Source organism: Hyla sarda, chromosome 11 (assembly GCF_029499605.1).
Source record: "Hyla sarda isolate aHylSar1 chromosome 11, aHylSar1.hap1, whole genome shotgun sequence".
In the NCBI taxonomy this organism is placed as follows: Eukaryota; Metazoa; Chordata; class Amphibia; order Anura; family Hylidae; genus Hyla; species Hyla sarda.
In genome coordinates this window covers 24,648,258-24,670,338 of record NC_079199.1, presented here as the reverse complement: position 1 = coordinate 24,670,338, position 22,081 = coordinate 24,648,258, and the positions used below count along the sequence as shown (strand labels likewise).

General features: G+C 44.9%; 1 protein-coding gene across 1 annotated transcript in view; it reads left to right on the top strand.

The window, feature by feature from the left end:
• The window catches only part of TYRO3 (TYRO3 protein tyrosine kinase), a 186,608-nt gene that overhangs the window by 62,301 nt on the left and 102,226 nt on the right, over positions 1-22,081 (top strand). The window contains exons 4-5 of the mRNA XM_056546671.1: positions 1,538-1,638; positions 10,709-10,882. Of these exons, the coding sequence (XP_056402646.1) occupies positions 1,538-1,638; positions 10,709-10,882 (275 nt within the window). The remainder of the gene's footprint in view (positions 1-1,537; positions 1,639-10,708; positions 10,883-22,081) is intronic.

The window sequence follows — 22,081 nt, the reverse complement described above, 5'->3', positions numbered from 1 at the left end:
TATTAGGTCGCCCCTAAGCCTTCTTATTTCTACACTAAATAACCCGAATTCTGATAACCTTTTTGGGTTTCTCAGTGAATGGTTTACAGCCACTAACTAAGAAGTTCCAGCAGTCATAGTTATTATAGTATGGGATTTATGATCATTTTTGGCTGAAATATTTGAGCAGATTCTGGTCTATTGACTGGTCATCCAACGCTGGGAAGCTGAACGTAGAGAGAGCCATCTGTAGGGATGCAGGAACTCTGTACATGTCATATACTTTCATTGTACCTAAATAAAAATGAAATATTTAATAGGATTGTTCATCAAAAGATATATTGAGCCTCCGCACAGTGTTGATATCCCATTTAGAAATCTTTTATACAGTGATCCCTCAACTTACAATGGCCTCAAAATACAATAGTGTCAACATACAATGGTCTTTTCTGGACCATCGTAAGTTGAAACCAGACTCAACATACAATGTACAGACAGTCCAGAACTGCGACACGTGTCAATGGCTGGAAGAACCGACCAATCAGAATGGACATTTCACTGGTAAAACCCCTGTATTACTGAAGTGTATGCACTGACTGGTGTCTGATAGCGCCCCCTACAGTACAGGGAGGTATCACATGTTCTGTACTACACTTTACCTGTACCAGGGTTAGCTGCTCCTTTGTACACCAGGTGAGGGCGGCTCCATGTTACTTTTTTAGGACACTGTGTACTGTACAGGACCCTGAAGAAGCTACTGTCCTCTACATAGACCAGTGTTTCCCAAGCAGGGTGCCCCCAGCTGTTGCTAAACTACAACTCCCAGCATGCCCGGACAGCCTTTGGCTGTCCGGGCATGCTGGGAGTTGTAGTTTTGCAACAGCTGGAGGCTCCCTGCTTGGGAAACACTGACATAGACAGTGATTTACAGCTCCCAGCAGATCTTTATTACTTTTATATGTAAGGATTTGCTTTATTTATATTAGTTATCTACTTATTTTTCTTTAATCCTCACTTTTTCCTATTTTTGGATGACATTTTGGTGCCTTCAGAACCAATTACCAGGTTTCCATAGAGTTCTGGTCTCAACATACAATGGTTTCAACCTACAATGGTCGTCCTGGAACCGATTAATATTGTAACTTGAGGGACCACTATACTGTGATGTACAGCTTTCTGCGCATCATATGAGCATTCAGCAAGGCCATTATGTTACAAAGTAAAATTATCTTGGCATGCCAAGTGCTAAAAAGAACATTGAAAACACTGAGCGGCAAAATTCTATATAGGGGGGAGATTTATCAAAACCTGTCCAGAGGAAAAGTTGCCCAGTTGCCCATAGCAACCAATCAGCTCGCTTCTTTCGTTTTTAACAAGGCCTCTGTAAAATGAAAGAAGCGATCTGATTGGTTGCTATGGGCAACTGGTCAACTTTTCCAGTGCATTGGTTTTGATAAATCTCCCCCCTATGTTGATCTATTTTATATAGTGAGGTAACTGAGCAGCGTTGTACCGTAGGTTGCGCACAAATAACATCTTTACACAAATGCGTTTTCAGCTTAAAGAACGTTGAGCGTCCAGATGCTGGAAAATACTGGTGCGAAGCGGAAAATAACGGCTTGGAGGTTGTGTCCGAGGCCATTTGGATTATGGTGGAAGGTAAGAGTTCATTGATGTTGGGCATTTTATTACATTTATCAAAGAGCTCTATTGTGATGCTGGTTTTGTCCTGTTAATTCTTTGTTATATATACGGCCTACCAACAAGTATTCAACCCCATGTCACTTATCACATCTAGACGCTGCGGTTTTTCTCCTCTTCCTGGCAAAACGGCTTCAACTTACTCCTTCAAGTTCGATGAGCTGTTTTGGTGATCTGCAATTGGATTAGGCTTAAAGGGGTACTCCAGTGGAAAACATTTTTATTAATTTTTATTATTGACTGGTGCCAGAACCCCTTTACTTCTATTTAAAGGGGTATTCCGCCCCTAGACATCTTATCCCCTATCCAAAGGATAGGGAATAAGATGTCAGATCGCCGCGGTTTCGCTGCTGGGGACCCCTGGGATCCCCGCTGCGGCACCGCGCTATCATTACAGCACAGAGCGAGTTCGCTCTGCACGTAATGATGGGCGGTACAGGGACCGGAGCATCGTTACGTCACGGCTCCGCCCCTCGTGATGTCACGGCCTGCCCCTTTCAATACAAGTCTATGGGAGGGGGCGTGGCGGTCGTCACGCCCCCTCCCATAGACTTGCATTAAGGGGACGGGCCGTGATGTCACGAGGGGCGGCGCCATGACGTCACGCTGCTCCGTCCCCCGTAACACCCGTCATTACGCACAGAGCAAACTCGCTCTGTGCTGTAATGATAGGGCGGTGCCGCAGCGGGGATCCCGGGGGTCCCCAGCAGCGGGACCGCGGCGATCTGACATCTTATCCCCTATCCTTTGGATAGGGGATAAGATGTCTAGGGGCGGAATACCCCTTTAAAAATCTTAATCCTTCCAGTACTTATCAGCTGCTGTATGCTCCACAGGAAGTTCTATTCTTTTTCAATTTCTTTTCTGTCTGACCACAGTGCTCTCTGCTGACACCTCTGTCCATATCAGGAACTGTCCAGAGCAGGAGAGGTTTGCTATGGGGATTTGCTCCTGTTTTGGACAGTTCCTGATATGGACCAAAGTGGCAGCAGAGAGCACTGTGGTCATACAGAAAATAAATTCAAAAAGAAAAGAACTTCCTCTGTAGTAAACAGCAGCTGATAAGTACTGGAAGGATTACGATTTATAAATAGAAGTAATTTACATAAGGCTGCTTTCACACTGTAAAAATACTTCCGTTATTAATGCCCGTTAGGAAATCAGCAGTTATACGGCCGGTAAAAAAACACTAACGGCCGTTAGAAAACCCCATTATAGTCTATGGGATTTTTCTAATAGCTGTTTTAACCCGTTATCGCCTGTTATTAATAACTGACGTTATTTTGTGACGGGCAATAGTAACATGAGAATTAGCGCATGCACTATTTCACCCGTTCATTCGCCCATCACAAAATAACGGTTATTAATAACGGGCGATAATGGGTTAAAACTGCTATTAGAAAAATCCCATAGGCTAGAATGGGATTTTCTAACGGCCGTTAGTGATTTTGTACCGGCCGTATAACTGCTGATTTCCTAATGGGCGTTCATAACGGAAGTATTTTTACAGTGTGAAAGGAACCTAACTGTTTAACTTTCTGGCACCAGTTGATTTAAAAAAAAAAAAAAAAAAAAAAGTGGAGTACCCCTTTAAAGCTTTCACTAGGCCATTCCAAGACATTGATATGTTCGCCCTTAATCTGTTTACGGTCAATGGGGGAGATTTATCAAAACTTGTGCAGAGGAAAAGTTGACTAGTTGCCTATAGCAACCAATAAGATCGCTTCTTTCATTTTTGAAAAGGCCTCTGAAAAATAAAAGAAGGGGGCCTCTTTTCTTTTGGGATGTCCTAAAGGGGTACTCCACCCCTAGACATCTTTTCCCCTGTCCAAAGGATAGGGGATAAGATGTCTGATCGCAGGGGTCCTGCAGTTGGGACCCCTGCGATCTCTGTGCAGCACCCAGCGTTTGTTTAGAATGCTGGGGGCGGGCGGCGGCGGTTGTGATGTCATGGCCACGCCCCTCGTGCCATCATGCCACACCCCCTCAATGCAAGTCTATGGGAGGGGGCGTGGTGGCTGCCCCTCCCCCTCCCATAGACTTGCATTGAGGGGGTGTGGCGGCATGAGGGATGTGGCTGTCACGACCCCCGCCGCTCGCTCCACACGTTCGGAACAAAATGTTCCGAACGCTGGGGCTGCGGAGTACCCCTTTAAGTGAATTGGTTGGACCAGTGTTTTTACATAGTGACTTTCTAGCAAAGCGGGCAAACACTTAAATACACAACTTTTTTATCTTTTATTTATTTTTTTCTAAACAAGGTTTTAAAATATTCCACTGTAACAATTTGAACTATTTTGTCAGGTCCATAACATAAAAGCTCAAATAAAACCCGCTTTAATTCCAGGCTGTAAGACAACTTAACAGGAAAAATAACAAATTACAATGGAGGTAAATTCTTTTCCCAAAGCATTATGTATCGAAATGGACTGTTCATTATTAATAATAAAGTATTACAATTAGCAGACCTCTGAGTTTGCTACCAAATTATTCAGAACATAATGCAGTTTCTAGATAAGAGTCCTTTAGATGACTTTGTTTGACATTTGGCTTACTACAACCTACATTTTTCTGCTTGGAATACAGCCCAGGAGTAAACAGGCTGTAATTGCTTTCTTCCAGGTAAATAGGATTTTGCATTGTAACTTTTGTAGTAAGTCCTTCAAAGTGCGGAGACATGTAGAGCTCTGTGATTGACCATGTTATGGCCCCGATACAGCCGAAAACACTGGACATGACATACTGGTAAATACTGTAGTATCTGCCAGTGACATAATGTGGGGTAAGGGCCCTTTAACATGGCCCGATGTGGCCCAGATAACGCTGATCGGCGCTTGTTTTGCTGGGCCCTTACAAGACTCTCTGGATCGCTCGGGCAACCATTCAGATCAATCAGCTGATGCACGTGATGAGTGTTTGCTTGTTCATTTGCATAATAATCAGTCCATGTAAAGGGTATGTGGATACTAAAAAATTCTCTCCAGTAGAGACCTCAATGCAAAAAAAAACATATACTTACCCACCTTGCTCCCTCAGGGGTCCCCCTGTGAGGTCTTCCAGATCCCTGCTGAACACTCTAGCTGCTACTTCCAAGACTGACTCGTCTCAACAGTGACTACCCGCTCAACTAATCACCGGCTGCAGGGGTGCCCCGCCTTAGTCAAGGATTGGCTGAATGGGCTGTCTCTGCCAAGACAAGCCCATCTTGGCAGTAGCAGCTTAAGCATTCAGTGGGGATAGGAAGACTTCATAGGAGGACCCCCGAGGGAGCATGGTTGGTAAGTATGCTTTGTTTTTGTTTTTCAGATCACTGCAATAGGAGAGAATTTTTATCTGGATAACCCCTTTTTTGGTTAGGGTCACACATGCCGTATTTTACTATGTTTTCTGCGGCTAATTTTGGTACCCGTTGACTTCAATGGTTAGAAACATACACAGGAGCAAAATACGGCACATGTGACCCTACCCTAAGGGTAGGGTCAAACCTGCCGTATTTTTGCTGCGTATTTGCTGCTGCATATTTTCCCACGTATTTCAGCTGCTTTTGATATGTATGGGACAGATGCAGAAGTTTCTACATCAAATATGCACAAGATACTATAGGTGTGAATACTCCCTAAGACTGCAAAACTAAAATGCTCATTGTCAATGCTGGTGGATGACGTTTATTACCCCCCTCTTTAAATGTAAATGGCAGCATGGACATCTAGTTGCTGCTTTACCTTCCCAGCACCTAACCTGCATTGACATCCATAAAATCGGGCAGGGTTTAAAGGGGTACTCCGGGAGGGGGAGGGATATCAAATCAACTGGTGTGAGAAAGTTATACAAATTTGTAAATTACTTCTATTTAGAAAAATCTTAATCCTTCCAGTACTTAGCTGCTTAGTATGCTCCAGAGGAAGTTGTCTAGTTCTTTCCAGTCTAACCCCAGTGCTCTCTGCTGACACCTCTGTTTGTGCAAGGAACTATCCAGAGTAGGAGAGGTTTGTTATGGGGATTTATCTCCTGCTCTGGACCGTTCCTGACAAGGACAGAGGTGTCAGCAGAGAGCACTGTGGTCGGACTGGAAAGAACTACACAGCTTCCTCCGGAGCATACAGCAGCTGATAAGTATTGGAAGGGTTAAAGGGGTTATCCAGGAAAAAACTTTTTATATATATATATATATATATATATATATATATATATATATATATATATATATATATCAACTGGCTCCAGAAAGTTAAACAGATTTGTAAATTACTTCTATTAAAAAATCTTCATCCTTTCAGTACTTATGAGCTTCTGAAATTAAGGTTGTTCTTTTCTGTCTAAGTGCTCTCTGATGACACGTGTCTCGGGAAACGCCCAGTTTAGAAGCAAATCCCCATAGCAAACCTCTTCTAAACTGAGTGGTTCCCGAGACACGTGTCATCAGAGAGCACTTAGACGGAAAAGAACAACCTTAATTTCAGAAGCTCATAAGTACTGAAAGGATGAAGATTTTTTAATATAAGTAATTTACAAATCTGTTTAATTTTCTGGAGCCGGTTGATATATATAATATATAAAGTTTTTTCCTGGATAACCCCTTTAAGATTTTTAAATATAAGTAATTTACAAATCTCCAGTGTAAATCTCCTTTTTAAAGCATTTCATAGATCTGAGTTGATGATTAGAACAGTGGTGTCCCTACTGTGGTCCTCCAGATGCTGCAACACTACAACTCCCAGCATGCCCGGACAGCCAACGGCTGTCCGGGCATGCTGGGAATTGTAGTTTTGAAACATCTGGAAGTCCACAGTTTGGAGACCACTGCGTAGAATCGCTATGGGGGAGATTTATCAAAACCTGTGCAGAGGAAGAGTGGTGCAGTTGCCCATAGCAACCAATCAGATGGCTTCTTTCATTTTCCACAGGCCTCTAAAGAGGCCTGTGGAAAATGAAAGAAGCCATCTGATTGGTTGCTATGGGCAACTGCACCACTCTTCCTCTGCACAGGTTTTGATAAATCTCCCCCTATGTTGCTTTACCAAAGACTTTCCAGGGCTTTAGTAAGAAACCATTTTGGAAAATGATCCTGTATTCCCTTTTATATGACTGTGTTTTCTCCTCAGAGCAAGGCCCTGTGTGCGAGTGCATTAACTGAGTCAGACTTTCATCCAGGGATTCCATTTAACCTCAGCAATCTTCCTCTAGCCTCCAGAAACAACTACAACTCACAACATGTGCGCCCTCCCCGGAGCCCAGTCCTATCAATCAGCTGAATCACCCGCACACCCACCACAGTCCCTCGCCAAGTGCTATCAGCATCTTCCTCCATTTACCTCACCTCTCTCCTGCTGGCTCCATCCATCTTTCTTCCTCCCACACAACAAACGCCTTTTCTATACCTTTTCTTTAACCCCGTCGTCTCTGTCGCAGCCTTCCTCTCCAACAAGACCTGCGCCAGTGCTGCTGGGGCTAGTCTGTAATGATATTTACCTCAGAGTCGGATGATTTGGGTTATTGCTGCAGTAAGCACATTCTATCATTGTGCGGGGACATAATGGATAGTGAAGCCATGGCCTTCTTCTCCTCTCATTAGTTTACTTGGCATGTCATCTGAATCACTGTATTTTATATGCTTGGGTGTAACCATTAAAGGAGTTCTCCAGGATAGAAATACTGATCGCAGGGTCTGATTGCTGGGACACCCCGCAATCTCCTGTATGGGGCCCCGGCTCTCCTTCTGAATGGGGCATGTCAAAAACCGCACAAAGCGATGGCCGAAACGCCCTGTCAATGCAGCTCTATGAGAGAACCGGAGTGATGTGCTCAAAAATCTGTCTCCCATAGAGCTACATGGAGGGAGGGTGTCGGCCATCGCTTTGTGGGGGGTTGACACGCCTTCATTTAGGAGAGCCGAGGGGGGGGGGGGGGGGGAAGAGCGAGCAGTTGGACCACCACGATTTGATACTTATCCCCTATGCTTCGGATAGTGGATAAATTCTTCTATCCCTGAGTACTTCTTTAAAGGGTACCTTTCGTCAAAAAAACTTTTGATATATTATAGATTAATGTATGCAGAATAACTTTCCAATAGCATGTTATTAAAAAATATGCTTCGTTCTATTTAATTTTCCACTTTGAAAAATGACCACTAGGGGTCTCCCTACCAGTCCTTTTTCATAGATTTCAGACTCATGCAGGAGTCCTAAATCTCAGACTGCAGCCGGGAAACAGACAAACTCAGCACTGCTTACTGCCAGGGAGCAGTGCTGAGCTTGTCTGTGTCCCGGCTGCAGTCTGAGATTTAGGACTCCAGCATGAGTCTGAAATCTATAAAAAAGGACTGGTAGGGAGACCCCTAGTGGTCATTTTTTCAAAGTGGAAAATTAAATAGAAAGAAGCATATTTTTTAATAACATGCTATTGGAAAGTTATTCTGCATACATTAATCTATAATATATCAAAAGTTTTTTTTGATGAAAGGTACCCTTTAACTACATACAATTGTAAAAAGTGGGCAGCATTGTGTGTGAGACATGACCATCCGGGTAGTCATTCTTGAATTTCCTTTTCTAGCGTTATCACTAGAGATGAGCGAACTTCCAGTTTTCGTCACGAACTTCTCGGCTCGGCGGTTGCTGACTTTAGCCTGCATAAATTAGTTCAGCTTTCAGGTGCTCCGGTGGGTTGGAGACTCTCTCCTAGGACTGTATCCACCTTTTCCAGCCCACCGGAGCACCTGAAAGCTGAATGAATTTATGCAGGATAAAGTCAGCAACTGCCGAGCTGAGAAGTTCGTGACGAATCGAATCACTGTAAGTTCGCTCGTCTCTAGTTTTCACTCTTAGAATACTGTGATACGTACATATGTTTTTAATAATAATTGTTGGGTGAACAGTAGACACACAATGTATGACGTAAGGAGCTCAGTTATTCTCGTACACCGGTTATTCGTTGTCGGTTCGTCATTCAGATGTTTTCAGGGCATTTCGTTTTATCATTTCTTGGAGTCTACGTGCCCTTTCTTCTCCACATTTTCCAGCTCTTCTTGCCGCACATTTTTTAAAACTATTTGTTTATGGGATTGCTTTTTCGTTCGAGACATTGTTCCCCTCTGTAACTCCCATCTGTCTTAGGCTGCATTCACACGGCCGTCTAGACCCGTCCTGTTCTTCTCCTATTAATCAAAAAATAATAAAACGGACGTAAAAAAAAAAACAGACAATAACAGATGCAAACGGATGTTACCCATTTGTATCCGTTTGTATCCACTATTGTTCAGTTAAAAAAAAAAAGCATGCTCAGAAGTAAAAATGGATCAAAAAACGGATTGAAAAAAACGGATGCAAACGGATGACATTAAAGGCTAATCCGTTTCCCATAGACTTCAATGTTAAATTTACGGTATCTGTTTTTTTCTTCTGGTTTTGTGACGGGAGAAAAAAAAAATGCATGCACAGTCTTTTCTCCAGTCAAAAAAAATAACTGAAATGAGCTCTGACGGGTGCAAAAGGATGTGAAAGGGTTATATAAAAAAAAAAAATTTTAAAATACCATTGACATCAATGGGATTATTTTTAAACCGTTTTGTAATCCTTTTACAAGCGGCAACAACGGAACCTAAATTGGGGAAAAAAAACAGGGACAGATGGCCGTGTGAACGCATCCCTTAGTCAGGGCTCAACAAATCCCAGGTGCCAGGTCACCATAGGGATGGAGAATTTCAACCTGGCATCTAGGTGTTGGTCAGCCCGAGCTTCGGTGTTGGCCGCGCATAGCAATGTGATACATCCTGAGGCTGATGTATCACCTTTTAATCTAGTGCTGAGCCTCCTGTGCCAAGAAGGGCACTGCTCAGTTCTGCCTCTGACGATGGTCAGCAGTAACTCCTCTAGCACTCCTCCAGTCAGTCAGGTGGCAGCCAGAGAAGAGCTCCCTGCACTGCCACCGCCAACCAGGTTGGTGCAGGGGGTGCTGCTATATGTGTGAGTGTGGGGTTGAGAGCAGGAGGGTAGAACTGTACACCTAGTCCCTGACCTGTAGCCTTCTTCTGCCCTGGGGTTACATGTAATTACCTGCAGTGCTGTCTGTCAGTCCCAGGCCCCTTGCTGCACTTCCTGTCACCCTCCTTTCTGCTGCACCTCCTGTCATAGCTGTTACCCTCCCTCCTGCTGCACCTCCTGTCACTCTCCTTCCTGCAGCACCTCATGTTACTGCTGTCATCCTCCCTCCGGCTGCACCTCCTGTCACTGCTGTACATCCTGTAACCCTCCCTCCTACAGCACCTCCTGTCACAATCCCTCCTGCAGCACCTGATGTAACTGCTGTCGTCCTCCTTCCTGCTGCACCTCATGGTACTGCTGTCATCCTCCTTCCTGCTGCACCTCATGGTACTGCTGTCATCCTCCTTCCTGCTGCACCTCATGGTAATGCTGTCGTCCTCCTTCCTGCTGCACCTCATGGTACTGCTGTCATCCTCCTTCCTTCTGCACCTCTTTGTCACTGCTGTTACCCTCTCCAAAAGTTTGAAGACAAAAATATATAAATATATATATTTTAATATATCCCCTCCCCAATAAATTCTTATCACCACCTTTTCCCATTTGCAAAATAAAAAGGTAATAAATAAAAATTTAAACAAATAAACACATTTGTCTAAGCTATAAAACTTTTACATTCCTGATCCTGCACAGGTTAAAGTGTGGGAAAAAAACTCCAAATGCCAAAATTGCTGATTTTTGATCATATCCCAGAAAATTGAATAGTCCAGTTAAATAGTCCACCTTACTTTGTTTGGTCAAAATTAATTTTGTGATTGGTGCGAAACTCCAGCTTGGATTGTATTCAACTAGATACATCTTTAATGTAGTTAAGCTTGGTGATAACAATATCGCCTCCATGACTTCTCCCGTCGGAGGCTTTTCCCTAGCTGGAGTTGTCTTGCTATGCAGGTATAGAGGTCTGCATCAAGGCATAACTGAACAGACAGCATCCTGATCGTGAGCTCTGTGTACCATCTAATATGAATTTATTTTTTCATACCAATATCTAGGTGTCCCGTATTTCACCATGGAGCCGGAGGACATGGCAGTTTTAAAAAACACCTCCTTTAATATTTCTTGTGCGGCAGTAGGACCACCAGAGCCTCTCACCATTATATGGTGGATGGGCGATTCCCCTGTTCAAAGGAAGCCAGAGGGCTCCCCATCTGTTCTGTCAGTACCAGGTAAGTACATTTACTATGTTTTTCTTATGAATTTAAAGTAAACACATTTTTGGGATGTAGTACCCATTACCTCTCTCACTTGCTTTGCTATTTCAAAAAAACAGACACTGCCTGTGAGAGAGTCTGTACTCTGTACCCTTTACCCTGCTTCATATTCTGTTTTCTGGTTCTGTGACTTTGGCTCTGAAATTTGGTTAAAGGGGTATTCCACTGGCCAGCGTTGGGAAAATTTAGTTCCAAACGCTGTGCACGCGTTGCGGGGTTCAGCCACGCCCCCTCGTGACTTCACACCCGCCCCCTCAATGCAAGTCTATGGGAGGGGCGTGATGACCGTCATGCCCCCTCCCATAGACTTGCATTGAGGGGGCAGAGTGTGACATCACGAGGGGGCGGGGCCGACCTCAGCAGCGCACGCACAGTGTTCAGAACTGAATGTTACGAACGCTGGCCAGTGGAGTACCCTTTTAACCCTTTTGCTATTAGATTCTGTACTTCTGTTGTCCTCTTGGCTTTTTGATCTGTCTTTCTGACTATCCTTTTCTGTTTGTTTGTCTCCCTGTGAGTAATGCATTCTGTGCAGGTTAGCCTTTTGTGTCCTGACTGTTTCTTCCTGACCTTACTGTATTTTTGTAATTTGTTGTTTTGAATTGTGATGTCCCTGCACTTATTTAGAGTAGGGACCGTCTTCTAGTTGTGGAGCCTCTATTTAGGGTGACTAGGCAATAGGCAGGGACAGGGGTTCTGGACGAGAACTAGTGTGCACTGTATCTCTGCCCATACGTGACATTACCTTTTGACATGTTCTAGGATGTCAAGAGTTTTGATCGGTTGGGGCCTGAATGTTCAGACCCTGACCAATCACTAAAACTAGCAGGTTTGTGCCCATTTAATGGGTCTTTAAATGGTTGGACTTTAACTTTTCTGACACAAAATTCTTTGCATACGTAAAGGCTGCTTTCATTGAGCCTAATATTGACACGTGTTTACTTTTATACTACAGATACTTACTTGCACAACAGTGGGTCTAGTGATTAAAACTGACAGGTCATTAGATCAGTCTATTAATCTAGACTCTCATAATATGGATGCAAGCACTTGTCCATATTATGCTTGTGTGAACGCAACCATATGATAAACTGATTGCTGCCTACAGTTGAGAGAGATTAAATATGACCATTGTATTTCGAACAGCGTGTCTCCAGCTGTTGCAAAACTACAACTTCCAGCATTCCCGGACAGCCGAAGGCTGGGAGTTGTAGTTTTGCAACAGCTGGAGACACACTGTTTGGAAAACACTGGCATTAGATCAATAGTACAAGCTATTATAAGAAACTTTGTAATATATTTCTATCAGACAAAAATGCTTCTTTCTTCTGTTATCAAACTTTTCTCTCTCTGCCCCCCTTCCTGCTGCTCAAATCGTCTTCTCTGTGTCTGCCCTGTGTCTGTCTGCAAGACAAGCAATACATGCCTATGGAGAGGGGGAGGGGGGAGCTCCGCCTACCTGCTCTGGGAGAACTGCAAACTATAGATGAAACCTGCAGAGCAGAAATATGCTGAAAATACCATATAGAAGTTATATAATGGCCCAAACTAGTGTTTCTCCTCATGTATACTCACAGGATAGCTTATCCTGAAAAGTATCAGGTACTTTTTAAGAGCTTGTATGTATAGACAGTATTTAGTGAGCGCCATCCCATGGTTCTCAACAGCTGCATACATCTCAATCATAGTTGCTGTAAGCAATCACACCAGAGCCCCGGCCTGTTAAAGGGGTACTCCAATAGAAAAAAAATAATTCAAATCAACTGGCTCCAGAAAGTTAAACAGATTTGTAAATTACTTCTATTAAAAAATCTTAATCCTTCCAGTACTTATCAGCTGCTGTATGCTCCTGAGAAAGTTGTGTAGCTCTTTCCAGTATGACCCCAGTGCTCTCTGCTGACACCTGGAGTACCCCTTCCACTGGAGTACCCCTTTAAGCTCACACACCATGTCTAAACTGGATACAGTTCTATTCTCTCCTCCGTTGCGAACAGGACTAGGCATGTGTAGGTTTTGCAGCTTCTCAATCTAAACAACAATGTTCTCTAGTCTTGACAATGGCGATGCCCTGAAACACTGCATTAGAAGGCTGAATACCTTACACAACTTATTTTTTACACAAGGATTAATTCCGGTTACACAAAACCGGAAAATATTTATTTAAATGTTTTTCTATTATTGTGTTGCCTATAAAAAAAATTGCCATATTCGGACCAACTTTACCTTTCTTATTTTAACGTATATGGGGCTGAATGAGGGCTAATTTTTTTATGCCTTTATATATGAATTTTTAATTGCTATTTAATTTTTTGGGGGAATATGATGTGACCAAAAAAGCACCAATTTTGAAATTTTATTTATGGTGTTTACACCGTTCACCATAGGGGATCATTTAATCATTGAATTTCAAAAGTTTGGACAATTATGCTCACGCTGATACCACATATGTTTGATGGAACTTTTTTTACGCTTTTTTGGGGGTAAAATGGGGGAAAAAGGGGCGATTACATTTTTATTGGGGGAGGGGCTTATTCATTCATATCTATTTATAGCAATCATTAGATTGCTCACAGGGGTGTAGCTATAGTGGGTGCAGAGATAGCAGTCACACCGGGGCCATGGTGCCTAAGGGGGCCCCAAAGCAAATCTGCCCCATTATGGGGCCCTGTTGCAGATTTTGTATCGGGGACCAGAAGCTACTAGCTATGCCTCTGATTGCTCATATTGTTCAGTGCTATACATAGGCATAGCAGTGATCAGTATTTTCTGCATTCTAAAAGGGAAGACGACCCTGTGAGAGCGGCTGGAGGCAGGTGAGGGAACCTCAGGCTGCCATCGTGGCTCATCAGGTCACTGTGGTAAGAGTCGCTGCATTGCCGCAGATGCCTTGATCAGTAAGACCCTGTGAGAGTGGAAGGATCAGGTGGGGCGACCTCCGTCAGCCATCTTGGCTCAACGGCTCCCCGCGATCGTGCCGCAAGTGATCCGATGAGCCATCCGAGTTGCCGCAGATGCCATGATCAGTATTGATCATGACATCTGAAGGGTTAATGGCAGGCATCAGTGCGATGGCTTATGTCTGCCATAGCCAGCCGATCCCCTGTTGCTGGCAAGCAGCCGGGACCCGCCGTGCACGAAGAGGGCGCAGCTCTAAAATGTACGTCCTTGTGCGCATCAGAACGCACATTTACGCCCAATGCCCTTAAGGGAATTATACCCTTGGATGCTCATATTATTCATTATTATTTTTTTTTGTCGTCTGGATATATTTATAGCTTTAGTTGTGCTGCTTAGATGTCCCTCTCGGTTGGATCTGCCTTAAAGCCCAGGATAATTGATGCGGAGGAGAGCAGGCGGCTTAGAATTCTGCTCCTCGCAGCAATACCTTTGGGGAACGCACTAAATAGGTGATTAAGAAACAGTAATTACAAAACCTAATTTCTATTTTAGCACAATGTCCATTAAGGACGCGATTACATTGCTGGAATTGAACGCCAGTCTAGTCAGTTTTCGTACTAGTATCTTGTTTTTTTTTTGTCAGTGTGAATTGTATTTTCTGATTTAAACGTGTCCTTCATCTGTTTTGAAGGGTAATGTGGTGTTTTGGATGTAAGTGTTAATAACTAGAACAGTGTTTCCCAACCGAGGTGCCTCCAGCTGTTGCTAAACTGCAACTCCCAGCATGCCCGGACAGCCGAAGGCTGTCCGGGGATGCTGGGAGTTGCAGTTTTGCAACAGCTGGAGGCACCCTTCTTGGAAACCTTGAATTAGACATTATTTTGCTAAAATATTACCCTCTTGTTGGACACTACGAATTGTATTTTCTAATTCAGACGAGTCCTTCATCTATTTTGGAAGATATTGTTGTCTTGCAGTTGGTTGTGTTAATAACTAGAGGCTATTGTCAGGTGTTAGAATTGATTATTTTGTGTTGAAGAAGGACTTGGTGTGAGTCAGAAATGTTTTTTATTTTATTTTTTATTGTAGTTAAAGAGAATCTGATAGCTATTTCACCCACACTAAACCCAATATACTGGGTTATAGTGTGGGTGAAAGCTACAAAATGAAGGATGACTTAAGTTTTTAGTTATGTACTCCATGACTTCTAGCTGTTCCAATCGCATTGCCATTGAACTCCAGTGCGCAATGGAGGCGGGGAGCCGGTTCTCCCAGTTCCCCTCCCCCATCAATATTCCAGGGATGGGGGCGGGGGCTATGAGCGCTCTGCTCCCTACTACACCCGACTCTGACAGAATGGAGTGGGGTAGGGCCGGAATATTGATGAAGCAGGGGAGCTGGGATAGCCGGCTCCCCGCCTCCATGGTGCACTGAAGTGTAATGTCAATGTGATTGGAATGGCCAGAAGTCAAGTACATAACCTAAAAATGTAAGTGATCCTTCATTTTACAGCTATTTACCCACACTATTACCCAGTATATTGGGTTAATGCGGGTGAAATAGCTGTCAGATTCTCTTTAATGCAAAAAAATAATAATAATCATTTTTATAATAAAGAAATCTTCTTAGGCTATGTTCACAGACCTTAAACGAAACCACATTTAAAGTGAACGGGACCTATCGGAATCCTTTGGTTTCTGGTGTCTCACCCGCCATCCAGCCCTGTTATTAGCATGTGTAATGGAGCTCATAGACTGAGCTCTACAGCACTGATGTGAACATAGCCTTAAAGAGGTTATCCCAAGATTCAAATGTATCTGCTAGCCATAGGATTTGGTTATAAATATCTGACTTGAATGGTTCCTACTACTGGTATCCCCACCTTTCTCTTGTTTTCTTTTCTTTCTGCCACCGGTATATGCAGTGTATGGATATTCAGAGAAGGTCAGTGGAAACTCTATTGACTTCCTCTGAATATCTGTACACCACGTACGCCGCTGAAACAAAGAGCACAGTGCTAAGCTGAGAGCTGCTGCCCGTTCCTTTTAGGAATCCTGGGGTTTCTGCACTGGGTCCTCACCTCTTAAAGGGGTACTCCGGTGCTCCAGCATTCTAAACATTTTGACGTCACTGCCCCTCCATTCATGTCTATGGGGTCCACATTCCCCCTCCCATAAACATGAATGAAGGGGGCGTGGCTGTGACATCACAACCACGGCCGGGTGCTGCTGGAGATTGCGGAGGGCCCAGCAGCAGGACCCCCGCGATCAGACATCTTATCCCCCTATCCTTTGGATAGGGAATAAGATGTCTAGCAGCAGAGTACCCGTTTAAAACTTCATACATGTTCTTAGGACTTGCCAGTAGTTTCTTAAAAAGACAGGTATCTGTTAAAATCCTGCCGGATTGTTTTCTGAAATCCTCCAAGCTATTTAAAATGTATGTAAATGTGTATGTAAATTTTTGATTCACTGGGCTTTTGATGTAGTAAATTATGAATTAAAAAATTATTCTATTTGTAAACATTTGAAAGAAAAAAATTAAGAGTAGATAACAGAAACAACTTGCTAAAACTATAGACAGGTGTTCTAACATTCTGTGAAGGCAATGAGTTTTAATGAACCTATAATCCTATAATGTGTATGTAAACTTATGACTTCAACTATGTCTATATATTGCAAATAATTGAGCTGACCTGCATTCACTAAAAGTGTTCTTCTCTTCACTGGGAGATCTTCTCTTAAAAAAACAGCGCACACAGGTAAGACAGGTTTATCCAGCAGGTCTAGCAGCAACATTTTACAGGCTTTTTTTTGCACTAAGTAGTCACAAGAATCCAATAAGGCGCTCGTTCTCTGCCAACCAGTTTAGCATAAGGATCATGACATCATCTTAACCTGTCAGTAAAATCTTAACATACCGTATATACTCGAGTATAAGCCGAGTTTTTCAGCACGATTTTTCGTGCTGAAAACACCCCCCTGAGCTTATACTCGAGTGAACTCTCCGCCTGTCAATCCTTTTCAGTGGTCTTCAACCTGGGGACCTCCAGATGTTGCAAAACTACAACTTCCAGCATGCCCAGACAGCCATCGGCTAGAAGACCACTGCGGCCTTCGTCATCATCCAGACCCCCCCCCCCCTTTTGTTTTCTACTCACCTCCCCTTGGTGGGAAGGAAGGGTGAGCTGGTCCAGGCCATCTATGCTGCAGGGACCGTCTGGTGGGGAGGGTTAGTCGTTCCGGGCTGTCCATCTTCACCGGAATGCCTTCTTCTCCGCTCCGGGCCTGGCCCCGGACTAGTAACGTTGCCTTGACGACGACGCACAGGGACGTTCATGCACTTCCCTGTGCGTCGTTGTCAAGGCAACGTCACTAGTCCGGGGCAGGCCCGGAGTGCGGAGAAGAGGCCCCCCCGGTGAAAATGGACAGCCCAGAACGATTAACCCTCCCCACCAGACGGTCCCTGCAGCATAGATGGCCCAGACCAGCTCACCCTTCCTTCCCACTGAGGGGAAGTGAGTAAAAAACTAAAGGGGGGGGGGGGGTCTGGATGATGACGAAGGCCGCAGTGGTCTTCAACCTGTGGACCTCCAGATGTTTCAAAACTACAACTCCCAGCATGCCCGGACAGCCGATGGCTGTCCGGGCATGCTGGGAGTTGTAGTTTTGCAACATCTGGAGGTCCGCAGGTTTATGACCACTGGATCGACAGGCGGTGATGATGACAGGGGGATGATGAGGGGGGTCTGGATGATGACAGAGGGGATGATGTATTTCCCACCGTAGGCTTATAGTCGAGTCGATAACTTTTCCTGGGTTTTTGGGGTGAAATTAGGGGCCTCGGCTTATATTCGGGTCGGCTTATACTCAAGTATATATAGTGTGCATTTATCATATATAATGTGTGTAGTACTTGTCCAGCACTAACTACACAAAATCTGCCCTCGTTATACAAGTGGCTTTCTAGTACCAGCCACCTAACGAAACAGACAATAAAAATTTGTTATTCCCACAAAGTAAATGTCCGTTTTTTGTTTTTTTTTAAAGGGTTACTCCACTGGAAAACATTTACTTTTAAATCAACTGGTGCCAGAAAGTTAAACAGTTTTGTAAATTTCTTCTATAAAAAAAAAATCCCAATCCTTTCAGTACTTATCAGCTGCTGTATAATACACAGGAAGTTCTTTTCTTTTTCAATTTCCTTTCTGCTTGACCACAGTGCCCTCTGCTGACACCTCTGTCAATTTTAGGAACTGTCAAGAGTAGGAACAAATCCCCATAGCAAACTTCTCTTGCTTTGGACAGTTCCTTACATAGACAGAGGTGTCAGCAGAGAACACTTGTGGTCAGGCAGAAAGGAAATTGAAAAAGAAATGAACTTCCTGTGTATTATACAGCAGCTGATAAGTACTGGAAGGATTGGGATTTTTTTTATAGAAGTAATTTACAAAACTGTTTAACTTTCTGACACCAGTTGATTTAAAAGAAAATGTTTTCCAGTGGAGCATGCTTTTAAAGGCTGCCTAACTCAGGACTTCAACTCTCAACAGAGGTTTTTTTACAGCCTGTCAGTGCAGACTGACTCTTACCTAGTTTTAAAGGGGTACTCTGGCGCTTAGACATCTTATCCCTTATCCAAAGGATAGGGGATAAGATGCCTGATCGCGGGGGTCCCGTGATCTTGCACGCAGCCCCCCAGTAAAGATCAGTCCCCGGAGCATGTTCGCTCCGGGTCTGATTACCTGCGACCACAGGGCCGACGGCGTGTGACGTCATGCTCCGCCCCTCAATGCAAGCCTGTGGGAGGGGGTGTGACAGCTGTCACGCCCCCTCCCATAGGCTTGCATTGAGGGGCGGAGCGTGACGTCACACACTGTGACATCACACGCCGCTGGCCTTCTACCAAACCTGCCTTTCATTCCATAAAAATATAGGCTTAAAGGGGTAGTCCAGTGGTGAAAAACTTATCCCCTATCCTAAGGATAGGGATAAGTTTGAGATCGCGGGGGGTCCGATCGCTGAGGCCCCCTGCGATCTCTCTGTACGGGGGCCAGGCTCTCCGGCCAGATAGCGGGTGTCGACCCCCGCACGAAGCGGGGGCTGACACGCCCCCTCAATACATCTCTATGGCAGAGCCGGATTTTGCCGAAGGCAGCGCTTCGGCTCTGCCATAGAGTTGTATTGAGGGGGCGTGTCGGCCGCCGCTTCGTGCGGAGGTCAACACGCCCCCTTCCTGCGGGCTGTCGGGGCTCCGTACAGGAGATCGCAGGGGGCCCCAGCGGTCGGCCCCTCCACGATCTCAAACTTATCCCCTATCCTTATCCCCCTATCACCACTGGACTGCTCCTTTAATAACAGGTCTTACAATAGGTCACATAGCAAGCTACATATATATATATATATATATATATATATATATATATATATATATGTGTGTGTGTGTGCTGTAGCTTGCCAAATCTTATGGTGCAGTTGTGCTTTGGGGCCCCCTTAGGCACCAGGGCCCCGCTGCCACTGCTACCACTATAGCTATGCCCCTGTATGTATGTATGTATGTATGTATATACCGTACATATATGTGTGTGTTTTGTTTTCTATACAATGCTGCAGACTGTAGAGCTAGATATACACTGGGGGCACTTCTGTCATAGAGTTAATTAGGCACATGAAACCTGAGAATGTACTTTTTTGTCCTTGTTGCAGTTTATTCTGCTCTATTTATTCTGTAAATCCCACCTTGCCCCCTTTTTTTCCTCTACAGACACAACTTCTATGTTACAGGCAGAATAAAAACTCTTATGAATAGAATACATTACAAGAGCATTTCCACCAAAAATAAAAAGCCCTGGCTATTGTAGTAGTATTAGTAATAAAGCATGACTCATTTCCTGCATTTTTTTTTCTTTCCCTGGCATTTTATTGATTTGTCACGCATACACAAGTAGAAAATGTTTTGCAACAGTATATGTGCTAAGATCCCTGATCTTAAGATAACATAATTCAGCGTAAAATAACCCTGGTAAACAGCAATACGTGGCTCCTTGAGAATGAGCACCCACACAAATTATATTTATAAATACGCCCCCCCCCCCCCCATCCAAATTATATACAAATTATCTTTAAGGGTAGGGTCGCACATAGCCCATCCGCAGTGTATTTCACATTGCGGATGCTCCGACGGCAGTCACAAGAGCAAGCTCCCTGCTGCGGCTGGGTAGCTCTCTGTGTTCGCTAGAAGCAGAGATGCAGAGCTACTCTTGTGACTGCCGTCAGCACATCCATGGCAATAAAGGAGTACTCCGCTGGAAACATCTTACCCCTATCCAAAAAATAAGGAATAAGATGTTAGATCAAGGTGGTCTCGCCGCTGGGGACCCACTCGATCTCCGGCACGGACGGAGCGATCTCCACCACGCCCCCTCCATTCACATCTATGTGAGGGGCAGTGACGGCTGGTACATAGCTGTCACGTACCCCTCCCATAGACATGAATAGAGGGGGCATGGCATAACGTCTGAGTTCTGGACGACTATGCTGCCGGCCCGGAGATCACAGGGGTCTCCAGCGGCAGGACCCCGACAAACGAACATCTTATCCACCTATCCTTTGAATAGGGATAAGATGTTTCACACGGAGTACCCCTTTAAATACGCTACGGATGTACTGCATGTGATCCTACCCTATAACTTTATTTAGCAAATAGTAAGTAGTTTAGGATTGTTCAGTATAGCAACAGTCCAACCTGAAGCAGGGGTAATAGATGAAATCGGGATAAAGCTTGAGGTGATAACTTGGGTACGTTTACACAGGCATAAACCGTGCTGTTTTGGATACAGAAAACACGCCGATTTCCATGTCCCAAACAGCGCAGTGTCAGTATCGGAAAACCCAGCTCCTAATGACTTCCATTTTTTTTTCTGGCCGTTTTTGGAATACTGCCACTGCAGTTTTTGAGTCAAAGTCAGAAGTGAATCCATAAGGGAAGAGAAGTGTAAGTCCTTCCTTTATATGTCCTATTCCTTCTGGCTTTGGCTCAAAGACTGCAGTGGCACCAAGGTCCTGCAATCAAAATCCCCAAAATTTGAATTACACTGCTCAAAAAAATAAAAGGAACACTAAGATAACACATCCTAGATCTGAATGAATTAACTAATCGTATGAAATACTTTCGTCTTTACAGAGTTGAATGTGCTGACAACAAAATCACACAAAAATTATCAATGGAAATCAAATTTATCAACCCATGGAGGTCTGGATATGGAGTCACATTCAAAATCAAAGGCTGATCCAACTTTGATGTAATGACCTTAAAACAAGTCACAATGAGGCTTGTTACGCCGAGCGCTCCGGGTCCCCGCTCCTCCCCGGAGCGCTCGCTTCACTCCCTCCGCTGCAGCGCTCCGGTCACGTCCTCTGACCCGGGGCGCTGCGATCCCGCTGCCAGCCGGGATGCGATTCGCGATGCGGGTAGCGCCCGCTCGCGATGCGCACCCCGGCTCCCCTACCTGACTCGCTCCCCGTCTGTTCTGTCCCGGCGCGCGCGGCCCCGCTCCCTAGGGCGCGCGCGCGCCGGGTCTCTGCGATTTAAAGGGCCACTGCGCCGCTGATTGGCGCAGTGGTTCCAATTAGGGTTTTCACCTGTGCACTTCCCTATATTACCTCACTTCCCTTGCACTCCCTTGCCGGATCTTGTTGCCTTAGTGCCAGTGAAAGCGTTCCTTGTGTGTTCCTTGCCTGTGTTTCCAGACCTTCTGCCGTTGCCCCTGACTACGATCCTTGCTGCCTGCCCCGACCTTCTGCTACGTCCGACCTTGCTTCTGCCTACTCCCTTGTACCGCGCCTATCTTCAGCAGCCAGAGAGGTGAGCCGTTGCTAGTGGATACGACCTGGTCACTACCGCCGCAGCAAGACCATCCCGCTTTGCGGCAGGCTCTGGTGAAAACCAGTAGTGGCTTAGAACCGGTCCACTAGCACGGTCCACGCCAATCCCTCTCTGGCACAGAGGGTCCACTACCTGCCAGCCGGCATCGTGACAGTAGATCCGGCCATGGATCCCGCTGAAGTTCCTCTGCCAGTTGTCGCTGACCTCACCACGGTGGTCGCCCAGCAGTCACAACAGATAGCGCAACAAGGCCAACAGCTGTCTCAACTGACCGTTATGCTACAACAGTTACTACCACAGCTTCAGCAGTCATCTCCGCCGCCAGCTCCTGCACCTCCTCCGCAGCGAGTGGCCGCTCCTGGGCTACGCCTA